The 19320-nt window shown below is 42.4% G+C and overlaps 1 protein-coding gene across 1 annotated transcript; it reads left to right on the forward strand.

Annotated features, from left to right (window-relative positions):
• The first annotated feature begins 1568 nt into the window (after window positions 1-1568).
• LOC109993332 (synaptopodin 2-like protein) lies at window positions 1569-16967 on the forward strand. Its single transcript, XM_029279777.2, has 5 exons — window positions 1569-1947; window positions 6433-6584; window positions 6732-6998; window positions 7545-7933; window positions 12796-16967. Exons 1-5 carry the CDS (start codon window positions 1846-1848, stop codon window positions 15534-15536), a joined length of 3651 nt encoding a protein of 1216 aa, XP_029135610.2. The 5' UTR covers window positions 1569-1845; the 3' UTR covers window positions 15537-16967.
• The last annotated feature ends 2353 nt before the right edge of the window (window positions 16968-19320 follow it).

Consider the following 19320-nt stretch of genomic DNA (forward strand, 5'->3'; position numbering starts at 1 on the left):
CTTGGGGTGATGTTGGTGATCATTTCAGTCATCAAGTAGTTTGGCAGGCAGAGCACCTTCTGAATCAGAGTCATTAGCTGTTTTCACACATGTAGCCCCTCCCCCTGAACATTTCTATCAAGAACAGGCTGCCCCTAAAATGTTCATTCGTTTTCTTATTAACACTTTCCAGTTTTCAGAGGTCAGAAGTTTTCCTTGTAGGGACAGAAGTTGGTGGTGGTGGTTGTGATGGCTCTCAGGAGGCACGACATGGCATGAAAAATGGTGCGTTCCATTTACCTCAGCAGTTGGAGCCTGGAATGACATCACACCCGGGTTGACCACGTCCCTGTAACCAGTTGCCAACAAGTCTGAAAAGCAACATGGACGCCTTCAGGTGTTTGTAAGCTAATACCATGCATTAACAACACATGCAATTTTGTGCATTTTGTGAACGCAACATGACAACATATCCACAGATAGAACTTGCACAATACTATCAATGTGATTGATTTAATTACACAAAACAAGACTTGTTAATAAACATTATAACCACTAGTGGGTCGGGAATGTGTGCCTGGAAAAACATCTCTCAAAAAGTCTATGAAGCACTTTTTAAACATATTTAAACATGTTTGTGTGTTCTGTTTCTTTGTTCTGTCAAATGTTTTGTACTGTCTGAGGTCCATACTGCACATTTATTTCAATTAATAAATCTAATTGGTAAGAAAATATATAATTTGGGTAATTTTTCATGACAGAGTTGGTGGTTGGTCCTGAGGCTTGATTGGTTGAGAACCACTGCTTTAGCTAACGGGCATACTGCATTGTTCATTTTTCAAATAATAATAATTATGTGACAAAGGGTAGCCATCTGAATTGGTAATGTGAACCAGCCTTAGCCTGTATGTGGCTGCTTTTATTGGCTATGGTTTATTTTTAGGTTATTGAGTTAATGAGCCAAATTTTGTCCCAGATCACTTGAAAATGAGGCCATATATGGAACTGAGCAGTTCATCACAAACCTGGCATGAGTTTCATAAGGTGGACAGATATATCGTGCTGTTTGGTCATTTTGGGTACTGTTATCCTTTTGCTTTTCCTCTGCAGGATCAGAGACGTTGAAGCTGATGTGATTCAGCCACGAAGGAAAGCATTTATCAGAGGGGCTTTCCAACAAAGAATCAGACCCTCATGGTCAAAACTAATTTGTAAAGATTTATTTGTTTACATTTCGCAAAAAAAAGTCATTTAAAGGGACGGAAATGACATTTGTTAGGAGACCTGCAGGATAACATCTACATCTAGAACTTGCTGGGAAGCTGCTAAACTATGCAGACAGTCATCCAGCTGAAATCCCTAAAATATGTCATCCTTAATCCCACGTCTGTGCACCCAGGTGGGGGCAAGGGGTGGGGGGTTGAAGACAAATCTGTGGGCCGTGGCTGCTGGCCAGGCCAACTGAGCTGGGGGTCGAAGAGGGAGTGGCTGTTGTGGTTATTTCGGGCGAGTATATCAGCAAGCATCCCCTCCTGAACAGAGTGCTTGAGAGTGACATGGCAAGTGTTGAATACTGGGGAGGATGAACACACACACACACACACACACACACACACACACACACACACACACACACTCTCATGCCCCTTCTCACCCTCCTGAGTGCCCACCCTCCGACACAGCATTCCAGCGGGAGCAGATGAAAGCCAGCCTCCCCTCTGTCTTCTTGTGGGTGGAGAGATTTTTTCGGTGGTCACAGAGAGGAGCAGGAGACCTCACTCACTGACTCTGGCAGTGTGAGGGACTGAGGAAGGGCGAAGAAACATATAAATCCCATCTTACACACACAGCAGGCTGTGAGCTGGGATGGTAGCGGAGGAGATCGTGGTCTGCCTCTCAGGAGGAGCTCCGTGGGGCTTCAGGCTGCAGGGAGGAGCCGAGCAGCAAAAACCTCTACAGGTGGCCAAGGTATAGTGGATCCCTTTTGTGTGTGTGTGTGTGTGTGTGTGTGTGTGAGAAGAGGAGTTACTGCCAAGGTGGTAACATGAGTAGATGGGTTTGATAGAGACTGCAGCTGTAAATTGCGGTCTGAGGCCTTGGTGGTCAGTTTTGTGGTTTGCCGCGTTTGTAATTGGAGCTTTGGTTAGAAACCCTACAGTCGAGGACAAAAATCTGAATAACAGATTAATTGAATTAGAGTCATTATTAGCAGAAACCTCTGGTGCCTGAATGTACTTGTTTCACACACTTTTTGTGTGTATCCACTTTAGGTTAGTATTTTGACTTTCACTAGTTTTAGAAGGCAAAACTGACCTTTAAGTGCATATTACTGAATTGAAGATGGATTAGTTTCACAGTGAAGTCATGTTAAAATGCTTGGAATCCGGAACTCAACCACAATATCTTTTAGCATCTATGCTTATAAGTAAGGTTTATCAAAGAAAAATCAACATTATCTTGGTTTCTGGAGAAATTTTGACCACAAGAATTCCTCTTTCTATCACATCCAACATTACAGTATTATACAGTACAGAAAAAAAAGAGAAACAGATACTTCAAGATGTTTTTATCGACAAAAGTGCATGACCTTCACAACGCAGTGCATGTTTGTATTAGTTCAGTGTAAGAGAGGAGATATCCAACAAGAAGAATTCAGAGAAAGTAAAATGGAATGTCATAATAAAATCTATCTTTAGTCGCGTAGGAGGGGCCATTGTTAAAAAGTACGCAGCATCATCAGAATAGAGGGGTATACTTTAGGGTTGTGCAATTAATCACAGTTTGATCATGATCAGGATATGAGCCTTTGCAATAAACACACTGCGAAAGTCGGAAGTTAACGCAATAAACCCTTTATATGTCAAAAGCAAAACTCTTTCACTCAGCATGTGTACAATGCAACTATTGGAAGGAGGCCTGGCTATAACGGCCATGCTTTCCTACCACTTTGATGCAGTCAGATGAAGCTTCATTGATTTAAAATCAATGTTGGATTCAGGTGGGACATGCTGCAAACAGGTATTGTATAAAAAAATGACGTTGAACCTGAGTAATAGCTTATATGCACTCTTTAATCTATCTCAATTTATATTGTTATGACAACACTGAACAACGATATCACTCATTTAATATACTTCTCGTATCACCTAGTATACTTACACTTAGAGCTTTTATGATTATTTTCATTATAGAGTCATCTAGCAATGATTGCCTTGAATTATTGTTCAGTTGGTTTGTCTATAAATTGCCAGAAAGTGGTGTTAATGTTATTTTCTTGAAGCCAAGATGTCCTTATATTTCTTGTTTTGTCCAAAAACCAAACTGTCATATAGATGTAAAGGGAGAGGTGACTTCCTTTTCAACCTAAATGGCTCAACCCTAACCACTGGAAAAATGCTGAAAATGGGATCGCTACAACCACAAAGACTCCTCGATATCTATTACTGTATGTCAGAATGCCTCTGTGTCTATTTTATCTTGTATTTACTTTCATTTGTCAGTCATTACACTGCAAGGTGTTTTAAATCACAAACCAAACTGTTTGGTTTGCTCGATTGTGTTTAGGGGATAGTATTTTCTCAAGTTTCACGACTGCATCCTGAAAATCGTTCAGTAGCAGATATAAGTGTGAAGTGTCTGTATCACTTTATAAGAATTTATGTGGACAGATACACAGCACACACACATTTGTCGACATGAATGTGTCGACTTTGAACACATAATGAACTTGTTTTCAGACCTGTCATCATTGCACATTTTATTTAGACCAAATAATCCGACTTTAATCCCAGGAATATTCCACTTTTTCTGTTTGGTTTCTCTGCTGGCTTTTTGTGTCCGTGTTTATATTTGTTGACAGTCCAGAATGTTCTCTCTAATAAGAAAATCTATTCTGGAGGGGAGGAACGCGACCTCGCTCACCACTGACGTTTACAGAGTTGGCCGGCCACTCAGAAGCTGTCATAACCTCTGATGTGAAATAGAGGTGGTGTGATTTTGGCTGCAGTAAGACCTCTCCTTTATCCGGGATTTTCTGATAAGGTCACCTTTAATCAGAGTCTGATCAGTGTGTGCTTCCTCTTGTTGGTGTAGGTGTTTTTGGCCTGTTGTCTGTGTGTCTGCTCCTGTGTGGGTTGTTGGGCATACCTCAGATAAGCCCTGTTGGGACGGGAGCACAAACTGCAGGATCAGAATAGCTCATTTAAGAGGAGCTGGAAGCGGAGCATGGAAAAAGAAGGCCTCTTGTTCACACACAAAGATACAAGCGCACAAACACACACAGACACTTGCACACGTTCTTGACGCATAATTAGGGGTTTAATAGTATTGTACGTTTTTTTAATTCAGTTTCCCGTCAAAGTAGCGCCAGTCTTTCTTCGTCTGTCTAGGAATGTGGTTGATGCTTTTCGGTAAGGTTTTATTTTGGGTTTGTGAGGAACATATGGCGAATGACAGGAATCCCCCAACGTCCAGACTGGTGATGCAGCTGTTCAGACCCCCTCTTTCATGATGCTCACTTGTGCAGTGTGTGTGTGTGTGTGTGTATATTTGTGTGAGTGGGAAAGTACGATGTAGACCGTTTGGTCCTGCATGTGTTCTTGTGCTTGCACATTCTGATTATTAGGTCAAGAGTTGCTGATAAAAACAAAAACTGCATCCTCTAAAGAGTCCAAGTGAGTGCAGGAACACTTTCCCCCTCTTAACATTTTTACAGTGATAAGATGTGTGTGTTTGTGCGTCTGTGTGAGGCCCAGGATTCTTCTTTAAGAGGACACAGTAATCTAGTTTACAAGAATACTTTCCCATATATACGCCCCTCCTTCGGCCAACATACTTCCTGAAGGATCCTATGACATCATATCTCAGCGACCTCCAGGAGCAGCTGCATGACCTCATGAGTTATTCTCAAACAGGGACCAGGATGTCTAACATTAGAAGGGTTGCCCGTTGCTGAGCACTGTTCATCAGGTCCTCCAAATGTTGGCAGAGTTACAGAACATTTTATCAAAGGGAACTTGAGTTGACTCACCACATTCAATCTGTAGCAGGGACAGCGTCAGGGGATTCTAGGTCTCAAGAGAAGATATGACATTGGGGCCCGCACCACCACAACCCAAACAATTCATCTAAAACTGCTATGAGCACACACATGTCACGCAAATGACCCAATTAACTTTAAGAGTTTGCTATAAATACTGACAATTTGGGAAAAAAAAAAATCACATCTGCAGTTCTTATTTTTTTTAAACACTTACATTTGTCCACATCAAAATATGTATAAGATATCAATAAGTATGCAGTCTATTTCAGTTTCCACTTTAACAGTGTTTTTGAACATATATTTGGGTAACCTGAGTGTCTACCGACCCACAAAATGTGAAATAAACCCATCCAGTCATTTGTTTGTGGTCTGTATAAGTCTTACAACACAGAGAAAAACGCTCCGTTTCAAATCTGCTCAACTTGTGACATCACAGTGGGATTCTGGTAAAAAAAAAAAAAAATCAATACCCTCCCCTTCCCTGATATCTCCACCCATGGACTCCACCCCCAGCCGAGAATAAAACTTTTGAGCAGGTTGGCCATTTTCATTCTCGCTACAGAGGAGTGCCGGGAAAACTCACTGGGGGGCGGACTCATTGCATTTAAAGAGACACACACACCAAAACGGAGCGTTCTGAGAGAGCTGGTTTATACAAGTTCACAAACCTCCTCTGGGGCTTGATTCATGTTACATTTTGACCAAAGCACAGCACAGATGTTTCATTTAGACCACAGGGAAGTGTTTGAAAACCTTAATGCAGCTTGATTAAACAATAATCAATTATGTTATAAATGCAACTGTCTTGCATTTGAACCGATAGTGCTTTCTTTGAGGATGACATTGCGCTCCAGCGTCAGTCACTTTCAATCTGGTTGGAATAAACCATTCTGCACATTTAGTAGGGGTGAATGGCACCTAAGAGAAAGACTCCACTTCTTTTTTTTTTGGAAAAAGAATGAGGTGGAATTTGATCAGATGCAGATCTGTATGAAAGTAAGAGGGACAAAATGCATCGAGCAAATAGAACATGAGCTCATGAATTTGTATTACTCCCAGGCTTGCAAAGAATGAGAACATTATACACTATATTGCATAGAATTATGCAATTATAATCATTATAATTATAATTACTCCTTCAGTATCTCCATGAAGTTAATCTTTTTTGTGATGATTGATTTTCCCCAAAGATATATAACCCTTCTGGCAACTCCTTATAGGCATAGGTAACAGGGCAAAATCTCAAGCATCGTTTCAAGTATTTTCATTTTGAGAAAGGAGAGAACCTCTCTTCTAAAAGTTAACTACTTTAAAAAGGATGAAGGGCAAATCATTCTTATCAACGTCAAATAAGTGTTTACTGTGCTCTGTCTACAAGAATCAATGTGTTATTAACCCTTTCCTCTCCGCAGGTGCGCAAGCGCAGCAAAGCATGTAGAGCAGGACTGAAAGAGCATGACGAGCTGGTCGCCATCGGTGACCAGATGTGCGCTGATTTCAGTCATGCTCAAGCCATGAGCCTCATAGATACACAGAGCGCTACACTCAACCTGAGGGTCAAAAGGTCAGAATATGGACTCTCTCACACACACACACACACACACACACACACACACACACACTCTCTTTGATCTTGTTACATGAGGAAGTGCAGAACAAACAGATTTATGTTTGACATTTTTACAACATGTCATCACCTGTATGTTTTTAGGGCTCCTTCTGGTTTCCACGCAGCATCAACCCGCTCCTCCACTAGGGTCCTGTCTCCCACCTCCAACCGTTCCTCCATCCTCTCCCCCACAGGGGTACCAAGCGGCATCACTTCCCCGCCTGACAGCGAGGCTTACTACGGAGAAACAGACAGTGATGCAGACACACAGTCGCACACACATCGACGCCAACGTCGCACACCCCCACACGCTCGCTCACCTGCTCGCTATGACAACCAGGAAGAGGAGGAGACGTCAGAGATGAGCGGGTAAGAGACATAGAGCCCACTTTCTGTTCTCTATGTTTTGCTCCCCCCAAAAAAGTTTATTTTCCTTTTTAACAAATCTTTAACAAAAGATTGTGTTGTGGATATCAACATGTTGTAAGATTTCATAAAGTAAATAGAACGTACCTGGTTTATGCCCAACAAGAAACATAGTATAGCCTCTAACAACCACAATCCCCACTGTTTGTAAAAGATATTGTTATTGTATCCTAATAAAAAAATATATATAAACAGATAAGGTTTTAAGATTTGACCTTCCAGTACAGAAGCAGATTTCTATTTCTCTTAGTTTTCAAAGAGGGGTATCTAGTGCAATGTTTCAGAACATTTTTAGAAAAAATCTTCCTCTTGTGAACACAGGCTAGGTCGCACGACATCAACTATGAGACAGAAATGTTTCCCTCCCAAGATGTCAACACTACACAGTATAAGGCCAACTGAGTCACTGGGACAACCTCTCAATCTCAGAATTTTAGACATCTGAATTATTAAACACATCAACCTAGTTTGTTATGTATTCCCTCTAAGGTATGAAAGCGCCACAGATGCCGGGGTTTCCCTGCAGGGGCAGTGGGATGGTCAGACTCTTCTTGGCGTACCTCGCAGAGAGCTCATCTACCAGCCCCTCCAGACCGACTGGACCACTCCAGCACACACTCCACACACTCTGACCCCTCACTCGCTCACACCCACCCCTGATCAGGGGTTAGCTGAGGGGGAGGGAGAGGGGGACAGCGGCTTTCAGGAGGCGGGGGTCGTCATCGGGCTGACCTGCCCGCCTCTCGTGTCTCCTGAGCGGGCTAAAGAGGCTCTGATGTCGGGCTCAGGTAAACATCTGGTGCCGATGGTGGGACCACAGATGACCCCTCTCAGTGATGAGCTCTCAACCACTTACAAGGATAAAGCCCGGCAAGCCAGTGAGTATATATCTCCTTACAAACTACAATACACCTGTAAGTACACATACGTAGAGAAATATTTATTTACAGTTTGAAATACAAAAAACTGTGGGGGGTTGCGGTAGCCTAGTGGTTAGTGTGCTTGCCCCACGTACGGAGGCCATAGACCTCCAAGCAGGGCAGCCTGGGCTCAAGTCCGACCTGTGGCTCCTTTCCCGCATGTTGTTCCCCACTCTCTCTGTCTCCATGATATCTGACTCTATCCACTTTCCTATCTATAAAATAAAGGCATAAAAACCCCAAAATAAACCTTAAAAAAACAAACATCACAGGGTATTTCACAAATAAACAGGAATAAAAAAGACACACAGTCATTGTGTAGTTGCATTTTAGTTAAATGCTTGAACGCTTTGTTTTGGGCAGGAGATTAAATCTGTATTTCACAGTTGTTAAGAAAATAAAAGTGTACATGATATCACAACACTAGTTATTGTCTTCCATACCCTAACAGCATGACATGGATGTATATATAATTTCCATAAATACAATGTCAGAATGTTGCCACAGTTATCTCCAGGGTCTTCTATGAAGACAAAGTTTTGGACCGCACCACCACAGACAACGCCAGCCCAAACATGCTCTAACCACTCCTTCAGAACCAAAATAATAGTTTTGTATAACTCTGCAAAGATACTACATGCATTACAGAGGCTCTCTTGAGGCTTACTTGTTGCCCAAAAACTGAAAAGAAAAGTATCTAATTGCGATTTAGATTTCTGATGCAACTTTATTCAGTTGAATCTGAACATTAGCTTATCAAGTTAGAGGATTAAAGACCAGCACTTAATGAATAAGCAGGAACGTATCTTGTTTCTGATGGTGATGCAACTATTTCAGACTTATCCGCAATGTTTTTACTTTTTAATTTAAATTCCAAAGACTCCTTCTGTGTCCCCAAAGGCATCGGCTGCAGTTTTGTGGTGTAGTGTTTGAATCTGAAACAACGGCTAGACCACCCTCTAGTGGTGATCTCCTAAAACTGGAGCATCAAGTTACCTTAACAGGCTGGTGGTGATGGGGTGAGATATACCAGATACCCACAGAGATATTCCCCTTCGCCCCCTCCCATCCCTTTCTGTCCCCTGAAACAGCAGTCTGTCTCTGCTGTCAGTATTCTGAGCATTTACCTCACTCGCTGTATTTATAGGCATCAAAGCTTCTGATTGACATACTGGACGCGGAATATAACTCATAGGCGACACAGCTGAACATGCGGTGAATGAGTGTGCGGTTGCATAAATTTGGCTGAATGTGTTAATGTGCAAGTTAATGTACTGAAACTGAAAAGTAATGACAAAAAAACGTTTGTGTTCAATTGTGTGTTGTAAAATAAAGATTTGGAGACAAAATAAGATAATGAAAACTGCTACTGAAAAAGTGATTTTGGTGATCAGACTGATGCCAATGGATGATAATACACTTCTTTGCTTTCACGCCGGGGACAAGAAGAAAGGATTTATACCGGTTTTGTATGTGTAAGGTTGATACGCAGGTATGGGGATGGGGAGGAGTTAGCATAGCTTAGCGTAAAGGCGGGAACTGGGGAAAACAGCTCGCCTGGTTCTGTCTAAAGGCGACATAATCTGCCGTCTAACACAAGTGAAAGTATACATAGTGAGCATTAGAGACAACAAGCAGATAACAGCTAGTTTTTTAGAAAGTATCCAACCATAGACTGTAAATATTAATGGAAGAAGACTGAGTCATAGTGCTAGGGATGAGTTGTAAACAAATTCACCCCTCGTACAGTGTGTGCCGAAGTGTATTGCTGAATACAATAACTAAACAGATCAAAATAGTTTTGTATCAGGCTGTAAACATGTACATTTCTGCTGTGAAAATTGGCATTTTTGGAAAGGGTGTGTATGTGACTTCCGACTCTATTGGAGTCAGCCTCAAGTGGACACCCGATGAACTGCAGATTTTTGCACTGGCTCATTTTGCGGCCTCACCACCGGAGGTTGCCAACCTGAATCATGTAAAAGTCAATCCCCGAAGCATATAAAAGATGCACTGCCTTAATTGCCATGCAGGATGATTGGAAAAAAAGAGCTGAGAAGCACATCACAAACCTAATCACACTACTTTTTTCCGCTTGTCTTTAATGATTAGCTTGTTTGCTAGCTAGTGCACAGGCAGAGTGTGACGTGGGCAGGTATATACTGCTACTTACACAGGCAGATAAGCCTTTAAATATTTTTTTTTCTGACAGAATGACGTGATCGTCAGACTTTTAACCAGGCATGGCAATCAGATATCTGATTTTGGTCTTCTTTTTTGTCATTGCACTTGATTCATTGATTGCTGTTGGGCTGTATTGGAAAAAAATGTATGACACTAAATGCTTTGAAAATTTCCGACATAGACATCATGTTAAAGGACCAACATGTGAGATATCTAATGAATTAAATCATAAAATGATCCGACTATGCTATGTTGAAATGCTGGCTTCTGTCACAACAATGCAGCAGCCAGTATGCAGTACGTCGTCCTTCTAAGTTTTGAGTCTGGTTTGTTATTGTTTTGACCAGAGAAGGTAGACCCCCCCCACACGGCCATTTTGGACACCGCTCAGTTTGCCAACAGGTGTTTGCCAGGCAACGATGGAGCAGTTCAGTACTTTCAAAGAAACAATGATCACATCTGATACAACTACATAGTTATGCACTGAGTGAGCTGTGATTCATATCAGTGAATATCGCTCTAATGAGAGATCTGTCCTCAGGTACGAATGACTGACGGCCAGAATGACTTAGTGTGAGCTTTACTATAGGACCAAATGATGACTGAGGTGTCCAGGGACCTGCCCTTTCTCAAGTTACTAACACACACCCATGAGCACACACACACACACGCACACACACACACACACACACACACACACACACACACACACACACACACACACACACACACACACACACACACACACACACACAAGCATGCATGGCCTTTGGATTCAGGGTGGTTACTGTGTAGAGAGCTGTGTGTGTATGTGTGTGTGTGTTTATGTGTGTGAGTGTGTGTGTAGTGTTTGTATGGTGTGAAGTGTCATCAGCGAAGAACAGCACATCAGTGAAGAGTTATGACCAGGCTTTCCTCTAAACTATAAATGGCTTTATGAACTCATACACACACACTAAAACTAACACACACACATACTCACAGAGACATTTAAACAAACCACAAATGACATTGCTGTCTAAATATTCTCTTATGAGGGGTCTTCCGTCCTTGTCTGTGTGTGTATGTGTGTGAGTGTGCATGCGTGTGTGTGTGTGCGTGTGTGTTTGTGTCTGAGACACAGCGTGGACAGGTGTTTAATGCCTGTCACGTAGACAGGAATAGTCGGTTGACATCATGTGTAGCTTTGAGTTCCTGGACGCAGACAAAGGTCTTTACATGGGCTGTGCTCTGAGAGAAGAGCTGGAAGACAGACACAAAACAGATACCATTCAGAGCAGAACTGGACTGAGTGTGTGTGGGAGGGTCTGAGGGACTTTAAGGACACAAACACACTCATACTTGTGACATGAGGGACCTCACAACTACTTCAGGTTCAGATGTAGGTGGACATACAATCCCAAACACTGTGTACGCAGGTAAGACACATTCAAACTATTCTATGTACATTTCATTTTCACTGTTTTATAATGAGATGTGGTCCGTCCTTTTCAATGTATTACTTGAATATGATATGGATTTATTTGAACGTTCTCATCAACATAAAAAATGACCCATCAATACAAATATTATTAGTACTTGATGGCCGTGACTGAAGATCCTTAGCTTGAATTTCGGAAGGAAGTCACTCTACCTGCAGTTGCATCAAAATTTGTCATTTTGTGCAGTAAGGACAATTTTTTAAAGAAACAACAATCTGTAGTGCCTTTTCAGCTTGTTTAAGCTTTATTGTTTTCTATGAAACCGGTACATAATGAATAATATGAAAAAAACTGTTACTTCACAAATTTGCCTTGACTTAATTATCTCAATGAATATTGAACAAACGGGATTACATTCAGAACACATATTCATGTCTTTGGTGATCCCTGACTTTTGCTATTTTGATAAAAAAAAAAAAAAAAATCAACATTTGACTTTTCATTGATATTCTCTCAGATCTCAGTTGTTTTTGTGTATAGTGCTCATTAGCAAACATTAGCATGCTAACATTCTAAATTAGAAAGTGTTAGCATGTAGTTTGCACCACTCTGCCAAAATACGTAAGAGCTGAGAGTACGGCTGTATATTCTTCTTCACTTTATGTCAATTCGTGGGGAGTTTTTCACAAAACTTTGCAGCTGGAATCCCAAAGTCTGACACTTAATGTGTTTGTGGGATTGTTTTGTTTGAGAAACTTTAAGTATATTACGCCAGTTAAGTTGAATGAGTTGAGGGTGCATCACTCAATAGTTATGTAGTGAAGATATTCATGTGAGGTAAGCCAGGGTACTAAAAAGTCTTAAATAGCCTTGGACTAAGCAGAGATACACTTATGTGCACATGCTGGTGAGCACAAGTGCAGACACAAAGGCAAAGACAAGCATATGTGCAGGAGATAAACCCTGATCTAACCTTCCTGGAGAGTATGAGTCAACTCGGGAGAGCAGCAGGAATTCTTTGTTGTAAATCCTCATCACACACTCCTGTCTGTCAGTGGTAATCCTCATCCCAGCTATCCCACTGTTGTTTCCGTTGTATGTAGCCTTTGCCTTGTTATTTATTCATCCAAATTCCATTACTACTTCCATCCTTTGTTTCCTCTCCAATAGCTCATTCATTTCAGTATCTCTCTCTATCTTCTTTCTGTCTTGCAGAGTTGCAGCGTGGGGAGAGTCTGGTGGAGAAACAGGTGAAAGAAGCGCGTACTAAATGTCGCTCTATTGCCTCTTTGCTGACTGATGCCCCCAACCCCAACTCGAAAGGGGTGCTTATGTTCAAGAAACGCCGGCAGAGGGCCAAGAAATACACATTGACCTGCTTCGGCAAAGTTGAGGGAGACAGAGGAGGTGATACAGAAGGGGAGACAGAGGAGGAAGGAGGAAGTTCAGTTCTAAGTGGTTCAGAAGTAGATGAAGAAGGATTCTCAGCATCATTCGACCCAACGTGGGATACAGGTTATCTAGATCTGCTTGACAAGCGAAGCTCTGCTTGCCCATCAACAACACCAACTACTCCTACAACGCCAACAGCCAATCATAGCTTTGGGCTAGACGTCTCAAACTATCGTAGTCCAGGAGTTGTGAACCCGGTCAATCAAAATCCAGGGTTGGAGATATCAGCGCTGGAGAGCTTAGCCTATCAGGGCTCCAGACTGGAGAGCAGCTTCACAAAGCAGCCTATCAGTAACAATCCTTCAACAATGTCTCCTCCTGCTGTTGCTCTGACCAATGGGGGGTCAGTAGCTGTTAGTCGTGCCAGTGTTGTTTTGAGTCCCCCAACTCAAACGCACCTTCCAAGTCAAAATGGGCAACCTTTCAACTCTAATCCTACTTCTAATCTTAGTACTAGCCTTATCACTGACTCCGATCCGAACCTGAACGCCAATTTCAGCCCTACTCCAGGTGTTCTGAACCGTACTGCACGCCCCTTCACCCCGGGCCCTTCATCTTCCCGTGCAAACGTTACTTCTGTGATGTTTCGCCCTCCCCAACCTAAACCGGCAACTAAACCAGTAGCTGCAGTCTCCATGATGACCATACAACCTTCTCGCCAGTCATCAGGGCCAGATCCAAGGAGAGCGGTATCTAGCACCTCTCTGTACATCTCCCCAAGAAACACGAATGGCAACACTCCCCCCTCTGGGAACTCTCCTCCCTCCTCTTTGTCATCTGCGCCATTCTCCCAGCATACACCAAATCCACCAACATTTTCCCCTCAGCCTGCAGTATATGCTTCCCAATCCACTCCATTCTCTCCTTCAGCACCTCAAAGCACCCTCGTCTATCCACCACCTGCTCAACCTTTCTATCCTCAACCTCCTATGTCATATTCATCTCACCCATCTCCTTCCTATCCATCTCCTTCCACCCACACAGCTGCTTCTCCCGTCTCTCCACCACATGCACCTGATCTGACTCATGCTTCTTTCCATACCCAGCCAACCCCTCCTCCTCCCATCGCCCAACTTGGTTCATCACCATCTGTCCACCCCTACGTCAATACAACAGGTGTAATGACTCCTAGTTCCTATGCTGTCATGGAAACTGCATCACCTCCGCAAGCTCCTGCAGCTGATTCAATAGAGTCACGAGAGCAGCGCATCTCTGTCCCCGCCACTCGCACTGGCATCCTGCATGATGCCCGTCGTCGAGCCAACAAGAAGCCAATGTTTTGTGCAGTCCAGAACAAAGATATTAATCCAAACCCTGACCTGATGTCAATGGTCCAGAACATGGATGATCATTTTGAGAGAACCCCAGGTGCAGAAACTGGAGCTCCACCCAGTGGGGAAACTGGACATGAGTCAGGGCCTGAAGAGGATTGGCTGAGGCTTGGTGCAGAGGCTTGCAACTTTTTGCAAGCTCAGAAGGGACCAAGACCACCTCCAGTTGCTCCGAAACCACAGGCACCTCAGGTGCCACAGCTGGGAGGGAAGGGAGGCCAACTGTTTGCCCGTAGGCAAAACAGGATGGATCGATATGTTGTGGAGCGAGCCCCCTCTGTCGCTGCCGCACCTTTCTCCCCCGCCCACACAAGGGAGCCCTCACCCACACCTTCTCTGCCTGCCACCTGGAAATACTCATCAAACATCCGTGCTCCCCCTCCCATCAGTTACAACCCCCTACTCTCTCCCTCCTGCCCTCTGAAAGCCCAGAAGAAGGCAGAGGTGGCAAAGTTGGGGTCAGCTGGATCCAAAGGAAAGAAAGCTGCGGCAAAATCCGTGGACATCATGAACCACCAGCCCTACCAGCTCAACTCCTCTCTGTTCAGCTATGGGGGCGGGGTTCCCCAGAATACCTCCACCTATCAGCAGCAGCAAGGAAGTGCAAGTGGTCCTCAGAAGACAGCAAGAGTGTATGAAGTAAAGCGATTCTCAACACCTCCCCCAACATCCACAGGGCCAGCCCTCAAAGTTATCGTACCTCGGTCAGCTACAACACTCGGAGAACCTCTGTGGCGCTCTGATATGACATCTCCTCCACCTACAGCTGGTCAAACCCCCTATCAGGCCTACCAAACTCAACCTTTCCAATCTCAACCCCACCCTTATCAACCTCAACCCCAACCTTACCAACATCAGTGGGCACCCTCCCCTATGTCTCCTCCACCTCCCCCTGCCCCCACTGCTCCACTCCCACAGCTTCCCTCCTTCTCCTCAGCTCATGCTCAAAATCTTGTCCAGTGTCCTACTTTCTCACACCTTCAGCTCTCCAACACCGCCCAGGCCAACAGGCAGTTTAAGAGTGCCCCAGATCTGAGTCCTCTGAGCCCCACTGGTGGCTCTCTGCCAGTGTCTAGCAGCACTCAACTGGCCAGGGTCCCAAAGCCCAGGTTCAGCACTTCCAACCTGGGTCTGCAGCCTAGTGTCTGGCGCCCTGGATCTACTGCACACTGAACTCTGTTCTGGACATTTCAAACCATGGCTCTGTGGGAGCGCTGAGGAATGTTTTCTATGTGTTTTTAGTATTGTGTTATTGTTAATCAGGGCTGCAGCTATCTTTTTTATCAGCCGTGTTTTAGCACATAAACCTTTTAGAATGGCCACCCAAGTAGAAAATTTAACATTTAATCTTTTTGACCCATTTACAGTAGCTTGTGATTTAAAAAAAACATTTTTTAGGGAGAACTGTGTTTTAGGAAATGCAACGAGGTCACCTGAGAAAAGTTGAAAGAATTGTCTGCAATGGCAGAATGAAAGGACCAGCTGAGGGAAATTAATAAAAATGCACTGATTGATGATGAACATAAAAAAAAGAAGAATCGAGGATGTGAAGACAAGACTGTTGAAAGAGGTGTGGTCACCAATGAAAAGTAAAGCACTGATGAAGTGAGGTTTTTTTTAGACAATAGCTTATGAGCTGTAGAAATGCATGTTGGACTTGTAGCCTCACAATGTGTACACGTCATATAGTACCTGTTGCGATCCAGAAATATCATATTTGAAAGGATGCTGACTAACAAATTTAACGTCCTGCTATTGCTTTAATTCACAACATTCACTCAGATTAAATTTTCCTCTGATGTCAAGTGGAGAAAAGAAGCCGGTATTATCTTTTACAGTTGTGTTCCAGGTTAAAAATTGTATAAAGGGGTGCAGATGTCCTAGCAGAGGTCGCGCCGCATGTACGGAGGCCATGGTCCTCCAAATGGGCGGCCCGGGTTCGAGTCCGGCTTGTGGCTCCTTTACATGTCATAATGTTGTATAAACAAAAACAAATCTGGCAATCACTATAATTTTACTACGTCCCAATTTATCAGAAATGTTTGATTTTATTATTTTTGTTTTATGTTAGCATTGGCCAGTTCATAGCATTCCCTTTATTAGTTAGGAAGAGGCTGAATGCAAACATTAGCTGTTGTCAGACAATAGCTAATGGATTTCAAATGTGTTTAAATTTAATCTGGCCTGATGTTATTTTTGATTTTCTGTAAATTGTCTTTTTAGTTGGATATTCTTAAAATTCCTGAGGTTAATACAACACAGTACAACTTTGCAGATTCATATGCTTCCCACTCTGAGTGTGACAACAAAAGTCCTGCCATTTGAATATGGTCAATTCCCCCCTCAGAAATATACAAATATTAGAATTGTATTCATATTTCTGTTATTTTTTTAGTATGCATATATGCAGCGGTTTGTGTTTTGTTTTCTGTAGTTTTTCATTTGTCGAGAAGAACAGCTGTTGTAAAGGGAAATCTTTTACAGTATAGCATTTATTTTTTGATCCGTTGATATGATACAGGAGTGCTATAACATGTCTGTTTAGCTGTGATTCTTTTCCACGGAGACTGAGAGACTGAATAAAAATAGACATGACTCACATCAGCTGTCACTCTGTTTCTTCCTGTGTCACCCACGTCATCACTTGCTCCCACACCAAGTCCCTGTATCATCTCCTCCCATCACTTTTTATTCTTTTCTCTCTTTCAGGTAGTTGCTGACTAGTCTTAACAGCTTAATTGTTCCCTCAGGATTTACACAGTTTTAGGATCAAATACCCAGCCTTCAAAGGCAATAGTTATAGCAGCAGGATAATGTTTTGTTTCACCACATGGAGGCACTGCAGGATTTGCCATCCAGGCATGTTTCACTTTTACAGTACAGTTTATGGTCTCCTTAATTCACTCGATTGAGTGTTAACATAGCTATAATTAAGACTTTTTCCAAATGCACATTTTCCATTATAAACTCTTTTCTTTTAACATCATAAAATATATTTCCTACATAACTCTAAACACAGGATATTAAGTTATCAACATGAATAATGCATTTTTTAAAAGATTATCTTTAATAAATGCATTTCTTTCCTTCTACTTGATATTTAATAATATAAAATAATTCCAGTTTTATGATTGTTGGCTTACATTTTAAAGACATTTAATGACAGCTAAGTCCTCAGAGCTGTGAAACCCAACCACGTCTTCAGAGAGGGATCTAACCTTTGACCCTCGGCTGGCATCAGGTGACAGACGGGCGCTAACTTTAGCTGCTAACTCCAGTTCAGGTCCACTGGTAAATTAAGCTGCTGTGCTGGTGGAAGATAAAACACACCCAAAATCTCGACCTCTCCAGTGCACAGCAAACTCACTTTTCAACAAAGTAGGTCATAGGATTTTAGAAACATATAAAAGCTTTGGCTGCACTTTTAGTAATGACTGGAGTGGCTGTTTTTCACTCCTTGGCCAAATTACAAAATTAGTTCTGCAATTCTGGTCTCTCCCCTCTTTTCTGTTTATTCCTCTGTCGTCCACATGCACACACGAAAACACACACATATCCCATTTTACCTATTTTTGGAGCAGTTAATCTCCAGCTATTTGGCGCTGTGCTAAACTCTTAATTCTGATGGCTTTTTACAATGTTATTGAGAGTGGGAGGGGGGAAAAAGCTACCTACATCCTGTCTCATCCTGCTGCTTTGCCAAAGAGGCTCTTTGATCTCTCTGGGTCAAGGGAGACGAGTGTTTGGAGTCAAAGGTCTGAGTTTAGGGGCAGGTCGGAACAGAAACAGTCTTTCTCACATTCTTGTGGAGACACATTCTTTCTTTTGGAGACCATTTGATTCTTTATTGTTATTATTCAAATTACAGTAATTTATCTGCACAGCTTGATTGGAAAAAAGTACTGGAAGGTGATTTGTAATGACAAACCAGCGTGTAATAAACCTTCAAACTGGGAGTTTCCTGCTCTGATGGATTTATGGCCAAGCTTCAACACACATCTGTGTCAAGGCCATCCGGCTCATCCAATTTCAAGACTACCACACTGCACGAGTGATTGTTATCTGTGCTGCTGGCATGGCTTTATATCGCTCAGTTGATCCTTTGTCAATTTTGTCCTGACTGAAATATCTCAACATTTACAAGATTGATTTTTATACATTTTTCTAAACGCAACCATGGTCTCAAAGGATGAATCATGGATCCTCTGTGCATGACTTTGACATCTCGTACCTCCAGCAGCTCAATTTCCAGTTATTACCTGCAGTGGCGTAACCAAAAATCTATTTAAACAATTTTCATACACATGAATATGTGCACAGACATTCATGGTTTCTGTGTGATGAATTATCCCATTACCGTATTGCATTGCATTTTTCCGGTTGCATTAGCCTTAGCAGTATTGTTGGTAAACTGAACATGCTAACAACCTGTGCTTAGATGAAGACAATGAAACCCTATAAACCGTTTAAACATTTGCAAACTGAATATTAGCACTATTAATGTTAGCTGATAAGCATGCTAGCTTTCCAAAGTACTGCCCTTACAGAGCTGCTGCCGTGGTTCCTTGCCTCTTCTGCTGAAATTCTCTCCAGAAGATCCATTGTTGCTCGAAGTTCGCTGAACAAGGGTTTGTTTACTGCCGCACCACGACTCAAAGTAACACAGCGGAAAAGTCACGTCACTTTTATTGTATAGCACATTCAAAAACAACAGGATTTGAACCAAAGAGATTTACAGCCGACATTGATTAAGACATAATAAATTAAATAGAGAAATTAAAAAAATGCCTAGTGGCATTATTATATGCCGTTTGCATGACTGACATGCAGATACCAGTGTAACAGCTGCCAGTATGAAGTTTTAAATCATACCAAGATGATAAACTATATGAATAAATACTACTTGAACTATAGTCCTCAGTTTTTTTCATGGTTTTTGGCATTTGGATTTCTTCAT

Source organism: Labrus bergylta, chromosome 21 (assembly GCF_963930695.1).
Source record: "Labrus bergylta chromosome 21, fLabBer1.1, whole genome shotgun sequence".
Lineage (NCBI taxonomy): Eukaryota > Metazoa > Chordata > Actinopteri > Labriformes > Labridae > Labrus > Labrus bergylta.

Coding starts and splice junctions, on each gene's coding strand:
- LOC109993332 (XM_029279777.2), top strand. CDS start 1,846: ATGGTAGCGGAGGAGATCGTGGTCTGCCTCTCAGGAGGAGCTCCGTGG. Junction 6,999..7,544: donor GAGACGTCAGAGATGAGCGG/GTAAGAGACATA, acceptor ATTCCCTCTAAG/GTATGAAAGCGCCACAGATG. Junction 7,934..12,795: donor GGATAAAGCCCGGCAAGCCA/GTGAGTATATAT, acceptor TCTGTCTTGCAG/AGTTGCAGCGTGGGGAGAGT.